At 40.1% G+C, this 12,431-nt stretch overlaps 3 protein-coding genes across 3 annotated transcripts; all 3 read right to left on the bottom strand.

Annotated features, from left to right (window-relative positions):
• Window positions 1-1,092: 1,092 nt before the first annotated feature.
• LOC116187791 (ferritin-3, chloroplastic-like) lies at window positions 1,093-3,399 on the bottom strand. Its single transcript, XM_031516731.1, has 8 exons — window positions 2,952-3,399; window positions 2,538-2,621; window positions 2,390-2,450; window positions 2,213-2,300; window positions 1,837-1,898; window positions 1,621-1,686; window positions 1,449-1,512; window positions 1,093-1,359 (listed from the first exon to the last, which is right to left on the bottom strand). Exons 1-8 carry the CDS (start codon window positions 3,266-3,268, stop codon window positions 1,307-1,309), a joined length of 795 nt encoding a protein of 264 aa, XP_031372591.1. The 5' UTR covers window positions 3,269-3,399; the 3' UTR covers window positions 1,093-1,306.
• A 1,105-nt stretch (window positions 3,400-4,504) lies between these two features.
• Window positions 4,505-6,969, bottom strand: LOC116187796 (protein PARTING DANCERS-like). Its single transcript, XM_031516735.1, has 9 exons — window positions 6,918-6,969; window positions 6,375-6,566; window positions 6,140-6,264; window positions 5,973-6,061; window positions 5,811-5,906; window positions 5,635-5,729; window positions 5,518-5,558; window positions 5,329-5,412; window positions 4,505-5,215 (listed from the first exon to the last, which is right to left on the bottom strand). Exons 1-9 carry the CDS (start codon window positions 6,967-6,969, stop codon window positions 5,066-5,068), a joined length of 924 nt encoding a protein of 307 aa, XP_031372595.1. The 3' UTR covers window positions 4,505-5,065.
• Window positions 6,970-9,827: 2,858 nt separating this feature from the next.
• Window positions 9,828-12,037, bottom strand: LOC116187799 (protein PARTING DANCERS-like). Its single transcript, XM_031516739.1, has 9 exons — window positions 11,986-12,037; window positions 11,445-11,636; window positions 11,210-11,334; window positions 11,043-11,131; window positions 10,881-10,976; window positions 10,705-10,799; window positions 10,589-10,629; window positions 10,400-10,483; window positions 9,828-10,286 (listed from the first exon to the last, which is right to left on the bottom strand). The coding sequence occupies exons 1-9, from the start codon at window positions 12,035-12,037 to the stop codon at window positions 10,137-10,139; spliced, it is 924 nt and encodes a 307-aa protein (XP_031372599.1). The 3' UTR covers window positions 9,828-10,136.
• Between the last annotated feature and the right edge of the window lie 394 nt (window positions 12,038-12,431).

The following is a 12,431-nucleotide window of genomic DNA, read 5'->3' on the forward strand; positions in this document are numbered from 1 at the left end:
TATTGCAGAAGAAAGAGAACTGAAACGAGAGAGAATAACACACAGAGGGAGAATGAGAGAATGGAACCATCTATTCATTGAAGATCTGTCATACTTATTTATAGAGTACAATCACAAAAACGTAGACACACAGCAGTAAGTAACTGCCTCTTACACACCAATAACTGTCACATTACACATGCCTTGCACTCTTAAAAACTAGGAACCTGACCAAAGATAAAAAGGACACATAACAGAACCATAAGTAAGTGTCTTCTGATCTGATCTAATCCACATCAACAAGGCAGTCCTGATTCAATCTCCAATATTTCCGAGTACTTGGTAACAGTTTAGACTTCTGCATCTGTGTTCGTCATGTCAATAGCTTGGTTTGATTTGATTAAGCACAGAATACCTTCTCGGATTAGATTTTATCAGGTTTCTTTTAGGAAGAGAACTAGGTAATAATAGGATTAAATCGTTGAGTCTGCCGAAACGTCAAGAATTGAAAGCAAAATTCCCACGTTTATGTCATTTTCCTTTCCATTATTGCTGATTTGCAGTAAAGACACTTAATTGGACCTTGATTAAGTCTCGCAATCCGACAGGGGAAGATGTTGGAGTCCAGTCCGACCCATCACAATCAAGGAGATGTTGGCAGAGGAGTGGAGGAAAATCACCTCTTCGAAGAAGTTGCACGCTTTGGGGTAAATTTGATCCCGAAACACGTAATTTGATGATATATGATATTATAGTCTGTTTAATTCGGCATTCGATCAACTTGTATACAACTCTTTATCTTCGCAGCAGAGTGCTGCGTTCAGAAAATTGAGCCTATGTGGATTGTGGCCATTTTCCGGGTCCATTCAATCGAAAGCATGCCCACAAGAGACATGCAGAGACACTTAGACCGCGCAATAATCTTTGCAGCAAAATCCATCCACCGGTCAGATGCAGGTTCGTATGGACTTTTCTACCATGACTCTCTTCCCCTACAAGGGGAACGATAACATCTCGATTCTGAAGAGTGATCCAGACGCTAACCGTGTCTACATTCAGCTCTCCGAGACATGTATATGGTCGATAATTTTTCCACAAAAAAGCAAAAAGAGACGTTCGAATTTGTCCTCCATCGACACATAAAAGCCCGATTGTCCAACATCCACGTTATTGTTATAGCAAAAGTTTAAATGATTGCAAATATTTCTTTCACTACAAAAACAGAAAACTTTCTTCAGAGAGACGATATCATATCAACTCGGCATCCTAAAACGATGGAACAGGCTACTAAGTAACGGAGGACCGAAGAGCATATTCCACGGGAAGCTTAAGCAGCGACCTCTTCTCCATGGAGGAGCATCTGATCAAAGTGCCAGACTCCTGAAATGTTCGTCGGAAGAAAACAATCAGTGAAGAGAAGGAAGTATAAGCAACGGAAAAGATGATGGCAGTTCGATGAGAAACATTACCATGTCCTTTGCCAACTCTCCTAAGTTGAGCAACATATTCCGAGATCTTCTTGATCGCCTCCACCTGAGAAAAGTAACGAGGGGTTCATAATGTGTCAGTACTACGAAACCGTTTTTCCAAGATGTTCCGTGACCCATCAATCGCATAAAAAGAGAGGGAAGTTGTCTTTACTTGCTCAGCCAAGTATTCACTCTCGATGAAATCCATCATTTGCGGATCGTGGTTCCTATCAGCCACCTGTTAGTTTAAACAGCAATTAGTACCAAGAGAAGGAAATATTGAACTCTGTATCAAGTTGTTGCTTCAAGTCTGTAACCGTTACTGCCCGTAATCTAATCAACTCGTGACTACATTGAAATTGCTATTGAAAGAGATCTAGCTTCTTACTCTGTGTAAGCCCAGCAGTTTTTCATTCGTCAGCTTCTCGAGAGACAGCGCAAGCTCCATTGCTGAATGAAAGAAAGATAATACATTAGTACTTAAAATTATATATGAGCACCTGCAGGCTCCAAATTTGAACAAAAACCAAGAAAAATATATCCCGAAGGCCTATATTCCCCCATAAAGATAAAGAGACAGAGACATGAGGAGGCTTCTAACTCCAGAACAAATTACACATGCAAAAATGAATCATAAAATCTCATGTTTGTGCTATTTTTTCAACTGTCCGCAAGCTAAAAACACGTACGAGTTATGGAGAACTTATTGCTAAATCGATGCACACGACCTGATAAGACTAGTCAAAATGGTTTAGGTAACGTACCATGTAAAGCATCCCCCTTATCTGCATGATCAAACTCCGAATGAGGCATCACGATGGACTGGAGCTTCACTCTCCCACCCCTTTTGTTCTGCAAGATGGAAATAGAAAGTAGAAATGAGTATTCCATAGAGAGTAGAAATGGATATCGATAGATCAGAGATTTGTTAGTATAATCACCTGATACTCCATCAGTTTCTCAGCATGCTCTCTCTCTTCATCGCTCGACTCCTTGAAAAATCTGATAAAATCAAAAGAAGGTTTAGTCTAAAATGAAACGGTACAGGAATTTGAAGGGCCTGACAGGATCACTGAATAGAAGAATTACTTAGCAAGACCCTTGAGGGCGACATTATCCCGATCGAAGTAGGCGTACATGGCATGGTACACATATGAGACATTGTACTCCACACTGTCATGACAAAAGAAACCAGACATGAGTGATGAAAACAAACATCAAATGTTCAGTTCATCATGTTTGTCTTCCTTGAACGTCCTGAATCCCAGACATTCGGAAAAAAAATATTGCCATCTCTCAAAGCTAAGACCTTTCGAGCCCTTTTCGTCTCATACACTAATTCGACTTGGGAAACCGTAAACACCATTTTTCTCATCGAATATAATTTCCGTCCATGATGCTGATGAAAGAGCGATAAGCAAAATATAAACTAATATCAAGATCCCACCGAAATCAACACAAATACATGAAGACAAGACTAATCAGTAGGATCGAACTACCCACTTGATCTGCCCATTAATGGCGGCCTCGCACTCGTCCGAGTACCTCTGCCGAGCGAGAGAGACCTGCGGGACGGTGGGCACGAGGTCAAGCTCCCTCTTCAACTCCTCAAACGGCTCAAAGATCACCCCCGACAGGACGCTGTTGTTCGCAGCCTTCGTCACGCAGGCCACAGGACCGACCCTGTGCTTCGCGGGCTGAAACCGGAGGACCGAAGAGTTCGAGTAAGAAGAGGAAGAGGGAAAGGACGAGGCGACCGGCAGGGCATCACCGCCATGTAAAGACAAGAGAGAGAAGGCTGGGGCAGCTCTGAGCAGCATGGTTACTAGCTTTGAAGGGGAGGGGGGGGGGAAGAGATTGGAAATGGAGCTATGGAAGGAACAGAGGAAACAGGGGAAGATGAAGAAGAAGAAGGAGGCTTGGCTCTGTTGAGGCTTGTGGTGCAGAGGTAGAGAGGCCACGGGAGGGGGATTATATGGTGGAGCATGGAGGGCCACTGGCCATTGGATGAAGTGACAAGTGGATGGTGAGGATTGGGTGGTGGGGAGGGGGCGCGTGGCCACCTCGTGTCAGAGGACGGTTCTGGTGAGATCTTTTTATCCTTTGGAGAAAGATAAGGAAGATAATGACAAAATTACAAAAGGATAATAATTACTATAAAAATATCTAAAATAGTTGAATTTTGATTTAATTGATTGATTTTTATTTTAATTTGATTGTAATGATTGTGGTGTTGAATTATGAGAAAAAATATGAAAAAGTAATGAATAGTTAGGAGAATTTAATATTAAAAGTTGAATTGAGTATAAATGAGTTGTATGTGAATTTATGTATGGGATCCACCTTTTTGACTTTGAAGAGTTGATTTTTATTGTGTAGTGAGTAGAGTTAAAATTAGAATTAAAATCAGATCCTGAAAACAAACGGAGCCTAAGATTCGTATGACTATATTTATAACAAATAATAAAATTTACTAATTTTTTCATGAGATCAACAAAATGTTTTCACTAGCTGGTCTTTCCCAATCAGGTGTTAATTTGATCCTGATTACAAGGCGTTCTCGGATCTCGATTAGCAAAGTTGCCACTAGAAGCTCAATGTGTTTGTTTTTTAAAAAATTTTCAACTCAACTCAACTCAACTTCATTTATTTTAAATTCAACAATACAATCATTACTTATTTTTAATGTTTAATTTTTTTAATTATTCAATTTAATTTTTAATATTAAATTCTCTCAACTATTCATTACTTTTTCACAATTCAACAATACAATCATTACTTAATAATTACTTTCTCTCAACTATTCATTACTTTTTCACATTTTTTTCTCATAATTTAACAATACAATCATTATAAATAAATTAAAATTAAAATTCAACTCTAAATCCAAACGCACTCTAATGGTAGGAGGAAAATGAGGACAACTAGTCCTGGTGGATGGGCTTCCGTTTCCAAGTGGACAGCTGTGCAGGCAAAAGAGGACAAAATTAAAGAGAAATTTTTCTTTTTGTAAACTTTTTTTCTTTTTCTTTTTGTTTGGAGGTACATTTGGATATATAAAAATCTAATGAATCTGACTAATTCATTTCGAATTGGATTAATCCATTAAAAAATAAAGCTCTTTTAGTGTGAATTAATTCATAAGATATGAACTTAAATTCTTTGCGGAACATGGGCTGAATTATTTGACCAACCATCTCAATTTCTTTTGGTATTTAATTAATGGTCAGTTGTTCTGATCCGTTGGGTGCATTTGACAATCTGTATTTAAAGTAGGATGATAATCTGGTGATTGATTGGGGGCGACGCCGTGTTAATGGTGCCAACCAATTTCAAAAAGTGATCATGAAATGATCCTAAGCAAATCGAGGGCTCATTATTCTCAACCCAAACTAAAGACATTCAGGAGGAATTAATCGCTTTAGGAAATCGTGAACGTGATCAGAGTAAGGATTTGCTCCAGAAATCTGCAATAGATTGATCCCCTTCAAAATCAGCTCGATTAATGGTCACTGTTTACCTCGAATCATAGGCAAATCTCGAGTTGGTGGCGAGCTTCTGGTTGATCGAGGCTCAAGCACATGATTTAACTCGTCATGAACATGCAGTCGCGGACATCAGTCGACCTTGGGGCTCAAGTAAAACTTCGGATCCCTGAAGAACCTCTTGAGAATGTCCGCTTTCTCTTCAGAAAGGTCAGTGTTTTCCAAGATGCATTGCTTCGATGCCTTTGCAATCGCTTCGATGGAGCCAATGGCTTGATTAAGCTGGACATGGTAAAATTGAACTACCAATTAAACATTTCCTTCTCTTACATTAGAATGTACAAGGAGACAGAATTAGTTTTGGAAAAAGGAGTTGGAATGATGGACTGAATTACTGCATTAGCATCGTGATTGTCGATGTGCGGTATAGAGGTGACCACCCCGTTGAAGACATGCATCCTTTGGACTAACTGCCTCCTCTTCAAAGGTACGTCAATGAAAAACATGCTTCAGACGAATAATGGACTCAAACCTCGGTACTACTCGAGAAGCAAGAAAAATGTCTCGAATACTCAGAAACCAACCTCGGCCTTCAGTTTTGAGATGGCATCCCGTTGCTTGCAGACTGCAATAGCAAGAGACACTCAGCATAGATACTTCTCTGGACACTGGAAAGTGTGCTTGGGAGATTAAAGTCTTACCTCCAAGGGAGAGAGCTATCTTTACTATCTTCTCGAAGCCCATCTCAAGGTCTTGAACAGGTACAAAGGTTGGCCTACCAAACTCCATCCCGAACCTAAGCATCACAAAGTTAAAACTTCAATATCTTTACACCATATCGCCAAGCGAGAAACCTACACGGGGAAGCATAACTCACTTGAAGTAAGAGCGGACAAAAGACTCATTTTGCTCCTTGGTTGGGAGTGTTACCACAACATAAAAATGTGCAAATTGCTCTCTCAGCTTGCGGACCCTGTCAAGTGTCAGATAAGTACGATTAGAGAGGACACAAAGCAGAGGGCTTGAGAAGCTACATTACCTGTTGAAGATAGTCAGAAGATTATTGCGATCCCATGTAGTCACAAAGACAAAAGCAACTGATAAACCCCCACAGTTGAAAATAAAGTCCTGCAGATATTGTGTCTTAGTTCAAAAACCAAGTAGCAAAAGTGGCTTCAGCACCGAGAAAAAGGAACCAAAAAGTACCGGTCCAATTGGAACAAAGTTTAGACGGAAGGAATTCGCATGGAGGAAGGATGAGATGAAATTAATTAGAGCAGGGTGTTGTCCATCTCTCCATAGTGTATTCATAATACAAACCCCTGCACCACCTGCAACTACGAGGGATTATGCTCTTGGACAATGACACTGGAGAAGACAACATTCATCACTAATAAATCGATTTCAAAGGAACAAGAAGGAATCTCCCTAGTCCTATTACACTGATGCCTAGACTTCCAGTGAAGACCATAAGAGAAGCACAAAGGAACTGTTTTAAGAAGTTGTTCAATTGTGATGTTGTTCAATGGTAAAGCTTCAGAATAGAAGACATCAAGCGAAGGTTGAAGCATCCGAAGAGTTGCAAGAATATCGTACGAGCATGCAATTGCAAGCATCACGAGGTTCAACTCAGCTAACAGACATAACACAACCAGTACTTGCTCTCACAAAATCAATAGAGACAATATGTAAAATGGGAGTGCGAGGGCATAAATCGCAATGTTCAGCTCGGCTAACCAGCCTAATCTAACCAAAACTACTTCCTCTTGAAAATCAACACGAACAATACGCAAATCTTCATGAATATTAAGTTTTAGAGAACAGCTTGAACACAACCGCACGAGCTACTAAACACCAAGTCAAATATCAGCAATCCGAATGAGCTACAATATTCCAAATTTAGATACAGAAGATAAACATAAATTCCACATTCAAGGAAATCGGACAGCGGATGGAGCACTAATCATAAGGCAAACGTACGCACCTGCGTCTCTCTGACCATAACTACTTGATTTCATGCTCGTATCATTCTCCATAGCTGAGATACTGCAAATGGCGGAAAGGAAACTCGACTGATCAGCGGAATTCAAAACAGGTGAGATTTTATTCTCAATTCAAAGTCCTCTCATGGCATAATTGCCTCCCGTGGACGAGAAATTCGTCATCCATTAGCAACCAGAATCGCAAGTAATTTACACAACTAAGAATGCACCGTCCATATGACCAATAAGCTCCCGATTTCGCACGACTCACAGGTGCGCTAGCGGCCTCTGGCGGTGAGCTTCGGAAGCTGAGCTCTTTACTGATCGAAATTCGAATCGACCTGATTGTTCGGAGACTGCAACTTGAAGAAGAAGAAGAAGAAAATCTCACGAGAGAGAAGTGGCGCGAAGGATAGCGGGTTGGAAGGGAAATGTCCAATCGAGTCAGGTCGGGTTCGGTTCAAGTATGGGCCGATTGGTTGGGCTGAAAATGGGCTGTTCATGAGCCCATTTCGATAATTTCGTTGATCAAAGCGTACGGGCTAATGTTTGTCATTAGATAGGGTGCCCGAAATGTATTGGTTTCTGACATCTTATCAACTCTTAATATTTTCTCGGATTGATTTTGCTCTTGGATTCTTAGGTCTGAGAATACCCTTGTCCATGACCTAAGCCAATTTGACGTAAGGTCATATTTTCATTCGTTTTGTACTTTTGAAGGGTATCCGAACATTAATTCTATTGTATTTGCTACTTCTTATTAGTATCATCTATATGCTTCATTCATCAAAAAAAAAAATGGTGCCCAAAATGTATTGCCCACAGGCAATCCTTCGTCGAAAGAATAAGGTTGTGTTACTATTTTTTTTCGTGGTCGTGTTAGTATTTACTAGGTAATTACCATTTGTCTTCGCAAACCCGCAAACGTAGAATTATCTGAAGACTCTTGGTCCCGTGTTTTACTTGACTAAACATTCCCCTTTCAGGAAAAATTTTCACGATTTCAGAATTTGAAATAACAAATATACTAAAATATGTAGCTAGCTTCCATACTGAATGCCTACTAAACGAATGAAAATAATCTACTAGGTTACGTGGCTAGGGCTCAAGCAACAACACTAACGGGAAAAGTTGTATTATTAATCAATCATTTGTGTGTTACAAATATATATAGCTACATGAGCTATAGAAAAGCAAAAAGAAAACATAGGCACTTGGCCGATTATATCATCGAAAGATATTATAAGCTTAGGGACATGTCTGAAAAGTGAAGACCAATTAAAAAAGGCCTTGTGTTTGGTTAGAAACCATCGAGCCCTCAAATGATAAAATATAAGAAAGACTTTTTCACATCTATTTAATTAATTAATTCCCCTGTCCCACTATATATAATATACTCATTATAAAAAAAAAAAAACTATTTTCCTTTGTCTTCATAGAGAAGCAGAAACTGAGGTTGATTGACAAATAAAATAGGTGAGAAGAATATAGATATCTTTTGTTTTCGCTATGATTCGTATGGAACCATTATTGTTGCGACTAGAATGACCCCCGCTTGTACGCACTCTCTCCTTGTAGTTAATATTGTCGAGACAGACCAATCTATTTTGTGAAGATGCGAAGGCATTTGCTTTTGAATTTATCGGGCTTTAATTAAGTTCTCTTGTTTTGATAAATGATCCAGAATTTAGAATAGTATTATGACTAAGATTAAATCCTAACGCTGAAAATTTTTCGATTACAAACGAGGTATAATACCTAATACAATGAAATCTAAATCCTAAATAACTAATAAAAGAATACGAGTAGTCACACTAAATATCAAACATGAGACTTCTAAATTAACAGACGGGAACATATGTTACTGGATTACACTCTCTTTTTTATTAATGTTGAAGATTTTTAGTCCCCTTTTGTGACCTATGGAAGAAACAGAGGAAACAGGGGAAGAAGAAGGAGGAGGCTTGGCTCGGTTGAGGCTTGTGGTGCAGAGGTGAAGAGGCCACGGGAGGGGGATTATATGGTGGAGCATGGAGGGCCACTGGCCGTTGGATGAGAAGACAAGTGGATGGTGAGGATTGGGTGGTGGGGGAGGGGCGCGTGGCCACCTCGTGGCAGCGGACGGTTCTGGTGAGATCTTTTTATCCTTTGGAGAAAGATAAGGAAGATAATGACAAAATTACAACATGATTATAATTACTATAGAAATATCTAGAATCTAAGATTCGTATGACTATATTTATAACAAATAATAAAATTTAGTAATTTTTTCGATGAGATCAAGAAAATATTTTTACTCATTGGCCTTTTCCGATCAGTCGTCGATTTCCGAATCTAGGTGGAAGCTCAATATAACCTTACAGCAGACTATTCAAATAATGGGAGGAAGAGGAGGACGACTAGTCCTGGGATGGGCTTCCGTTTCCAAGAGGACAGCCGTGCAGGCACAAGAGGACAAAATTATAGAGAATTTTTTTTTGTGTATTTTTTTTCCTTTTTTTTTCCAAAGGATACTCGAATATCTAAAAGTCTTAATGAATTCGACTAATTCAGTTCGAATCGAATCAGTTCATTTAGAAATAAAACTCTTTTGGTGTGAATTTTTTTATTCACAATATACGAATTTAATTTCTAACATGAGCCGGATTACTTGACCAACCCAAGTCAATTTCTTTTGGTATTAAGTCTCTGGTTGCTTTAAGGATCATATTTGTCTTCCCCACAGTGGTGCATTCCGATCCCCAGAGCCTATACGGGTTGTTGAACATCAAGGTCTTACTGCATCGGTTACATAGAATATGCACAAGCACCGACCGAACCAGGGGAGTGGCCACATTTAATGTCTTGCAAGAACCGGGAAGAGTTTTTAAGTTCTACATCACCCTGATTGTACGCAACATAAAAAGATTCTATTCTCCTTGATAAGAAAACATCCTTACAAAAAGTGATCATGAAATGATCCTAAGCAAATCGAGTGCTCATTATTCTCAAACCAAACCGAAAACATTCAGGAGGAATTAATCACCTCAGGAAATCGTGAACTTGATCAGAGTAAGGACTTGCTCCAGAAATCTGCAATAGATTGATCCCTTCTAAATCAGCTCGATTGATGGTCTCTCTTTACCTAGAATCATAGGCAAATCTCGAGTTGGTGGCGAGCTTCTGGTTGATCGAGGTTCAAGCATGTGATTTAACTAGTCATGAATATGGAGTCGCGGACATCAGTTGACCTTGGGGCTCAAGTAAAACTTCGGATCCCTGAAGAACCGCTTGAGAATGTCCGCTTTCTCTTCAGAAAGGTCAGTGTTCTCCAAGATGCATTGCTTCGATGCCTTTGCAATCGCTTCGATGGAACCAATGGCTTGATTAAGCTGGACATGGTCAGATTGAACTACCAATTAAACATTTCCTGCTCTTACATTAGAATGTTCAAGAAGACAGAATTAGTTTTGGAAAAAGGAGTTGGAATGATGGACTGAATTACCGCATTAGCATCATGATCGTCGATGTGCAGTATATCGGTGACCACCCCGTTGAAGACATGCATCCTTTGGACTAACTGCCTCCTCTTCAAAGGTACGCCAATGAAAAACATACTTCAGACGAATAATGGACTCAAACCTCGGTACTACTCGAGAAGCAAGAAAAATGTCTCAAATACTCAGAAACCAACCTCGGCCTTCAGTTTTGAGATGGCATCCTGTTGCTTGCAGACTGCAATAGCAGGAGACACTCAGCATAGATACTGCTCTGAACACTGGAAAGTGTGCTTGGAGATTAAAGTCTTACCCCCAAGGGAGAGAGCTATCTTTACTATCTTCTCGAAGCCTATCTCAAGGTCTTGAACAGGTACAAAGGTTGGCCTACCAAACTCCATCCCGAAACTTAGCATCACAAAGTTAAAACTTCAATATCTTTACACCATATCGCCAAGCGAGAAACATACACGTGGAAGCGTAACTCACTTGAAGTAAGAGCGGACAAAAGACTCATTTTGCTCCTTGGTTGGGAGTGTTAACGCAACATAAAAATGTGCAAATTGCTCTCTCAGCTTGCGAACCCTGTCAAGTGTCAGATAAATACGATTAGAGAGAACACAAAGCAGAGGGCTTGAGAAGCTACATTACCTGTTGAAGATGGTCAGAAGATTATTGCGATCCCATGTAGGCACAAAGACAAAAGCAACTGATAATCCCCCACAGTTGAAAATAAAGTCCTGCAGATATTGTGTCTTAGTTCAAAAACCAAGTAGCAAAAGCGGCTTCAGCACCGAGAAAAAGGAACCAAAAAGTACCGGTCCAATTGGAACAAAGTTTAGACGGAAGGAATTCGCATGGAGGAAGGATGAGATGAAATTAATAAGAGCAGGGTGTTGTCCATCTCTCCATAGTGTATTCATAATACAAACCCCTGCACCACCTGCAACTACGAGGGATTATGCTCTTGGACAATGACACTCGAAAAGACAACATTCATCACTAATAAATCGATTTCAAAGGAACAAGAAGGAATCTCCCGAGTCCTATTACACTGCTGCCTAGACTTCCAGTGAAGACCATAAGAGAAGCACAAAGGAACTGTCTCAAGAAGTTGTTCAATTGTGATGTTGTTCAATGGTAAAGCTTCAGAATAGAACACATCAAGCGAAGGTAGAAGCATCCGAAGACTTGCAAGAATATCGTACGAGCATGCAATTGCAAGCATCACAAGGTTCAACTCAGCTGACAGATAACACAACCAGTACTTGCTCTCGCAAAATCAATAGAGACAATATGTAAAATGAGAGTGTGAGGGCACAAATCGCAATGTTCAGCTCGGCTAACCAGCCTAATCTAACCAAAACTACTTCCTCTTGAAAATCAACACGAACAATACGCAAATCTTCATGAATATTAAGTTTTAGAGAACAGCTTGAACACAACCGCACGAGCTACTAAACACCAAGTCAAATATCAGCAATCCGAATGAGCTACAATATTCCAAATTTAGATACAGAAGATAAACATAAATTCCACATTCAAGGAAATCGGACAGCGGATGGAGCACTAATCATAAGGCAAACGTACGCACCTGCGTCTCTCTGACCATAACTACTTGATTTCATGCTCGTATCATTCTCCATAGCTGAGATACTGCAAATGGTGGAAAGGAAACTCGACTGATCAGCGGGATTCAAAACAGGTGAGATTTTATTCTCAATTCAAAGTCCTCTCATGGCATAATTGCCGCCCGTGGACGAGAAATTCGTCATCCATTAGCAACCAGAATCGCAAGTAATTTACACAACTAAGAATGCACCGTCCATATGACCAATAAGCTCCCGATTTCTCACGACTCACAGGTGCGCTAGCGGCCTCTGGCGGTGAGCTTCGGAAGCTGAGCTCTTTACTGATCGAAATTCGAATCGACCTGATTGTTCGGAGACTGCAACTTGAAGAAGAAGAAGAAGTAGAAGAGAATCTGACGAGAGAGAGTGGCGCGAAGGATAGCGGGTGGTAACGGAAATGTCCAACCGA

This window comes from Punica granatum, chromosome 8 (genome assembly GCF_007655135.1).
Source record: "Punica granatum isolate Tunisia-2019 chromosome 8, ASM765513v2, whole genome shotgun sequence".
Taxonomy (NCBI): Eukaryota; Viridiplantae; Streptophyta; class Magnoliopsida; order Myrtales; family Lythraceae; genus Punica; species Punica granatum.

Coding starts and splice junctions, on each gene's coding strand:
- LOC116187799 (XM_031516739.1), bottom strand. CDS start 12,037: ATGGAGAATGATACGAGCATGAAATCAAGTAGTTATGGTCAGAGAGAC. Junction 11,637..11,985: donor TTATGGTCAGAGAGACGCAG/GTGCGTACGTTT, acceptor GTTATCTGTCAG/CTGAGTTGAACCTTGTGATG. Junction 10,800..10,880: donor TTTGTCCGCTCTTACTTCAA/GTGAGTTACGCT, acceptor TGTGATGCTAAG/TTTCGGGATGGAGTTTGGTA.
- LOC116187796 (XM_031516735.1), bottom strand. CDS start 6,969: ATGGAGAATGATACGAGCATGAAATCAAGTAGTTATGGTCAGAGAGAC. Junction 6,265..6,374: donor CTGGAAGTCTAGGCATCAGT/GTAATAGGACTA, acceptor TCGTAGTTGCAG/GTGGTGCAGGGGTTTGTATT. Junction 5,216..5,328: donor ACAATCACGATGCTAATGCA/GTAATTCAGTCC, acceptor TACCATGTCCAG/CTTAATCAAGCCATTGGCTC.
- LOC116187791 (XM_031516731.1), bottom strand. CDS start 3,268: ATGCTGCTCAGAGCTGCCCCAGCCTTCTCTCTCTTGTCTTTACATGGC. Junction 2,622..2,951: donor GCCATTAATGGGCAGATCAA/GTGGGTAGTTCG, acceptor TTGTCATGACAG/TGTGGAGTACAATGTCTCAT. Junction 1,360..1,448: donor GAGAGTTGGCAAAGGACATG/GTAATGTTTCTC, acceptor CGAACATTTCAG/GAGTCTGGCACTTTGATCAG.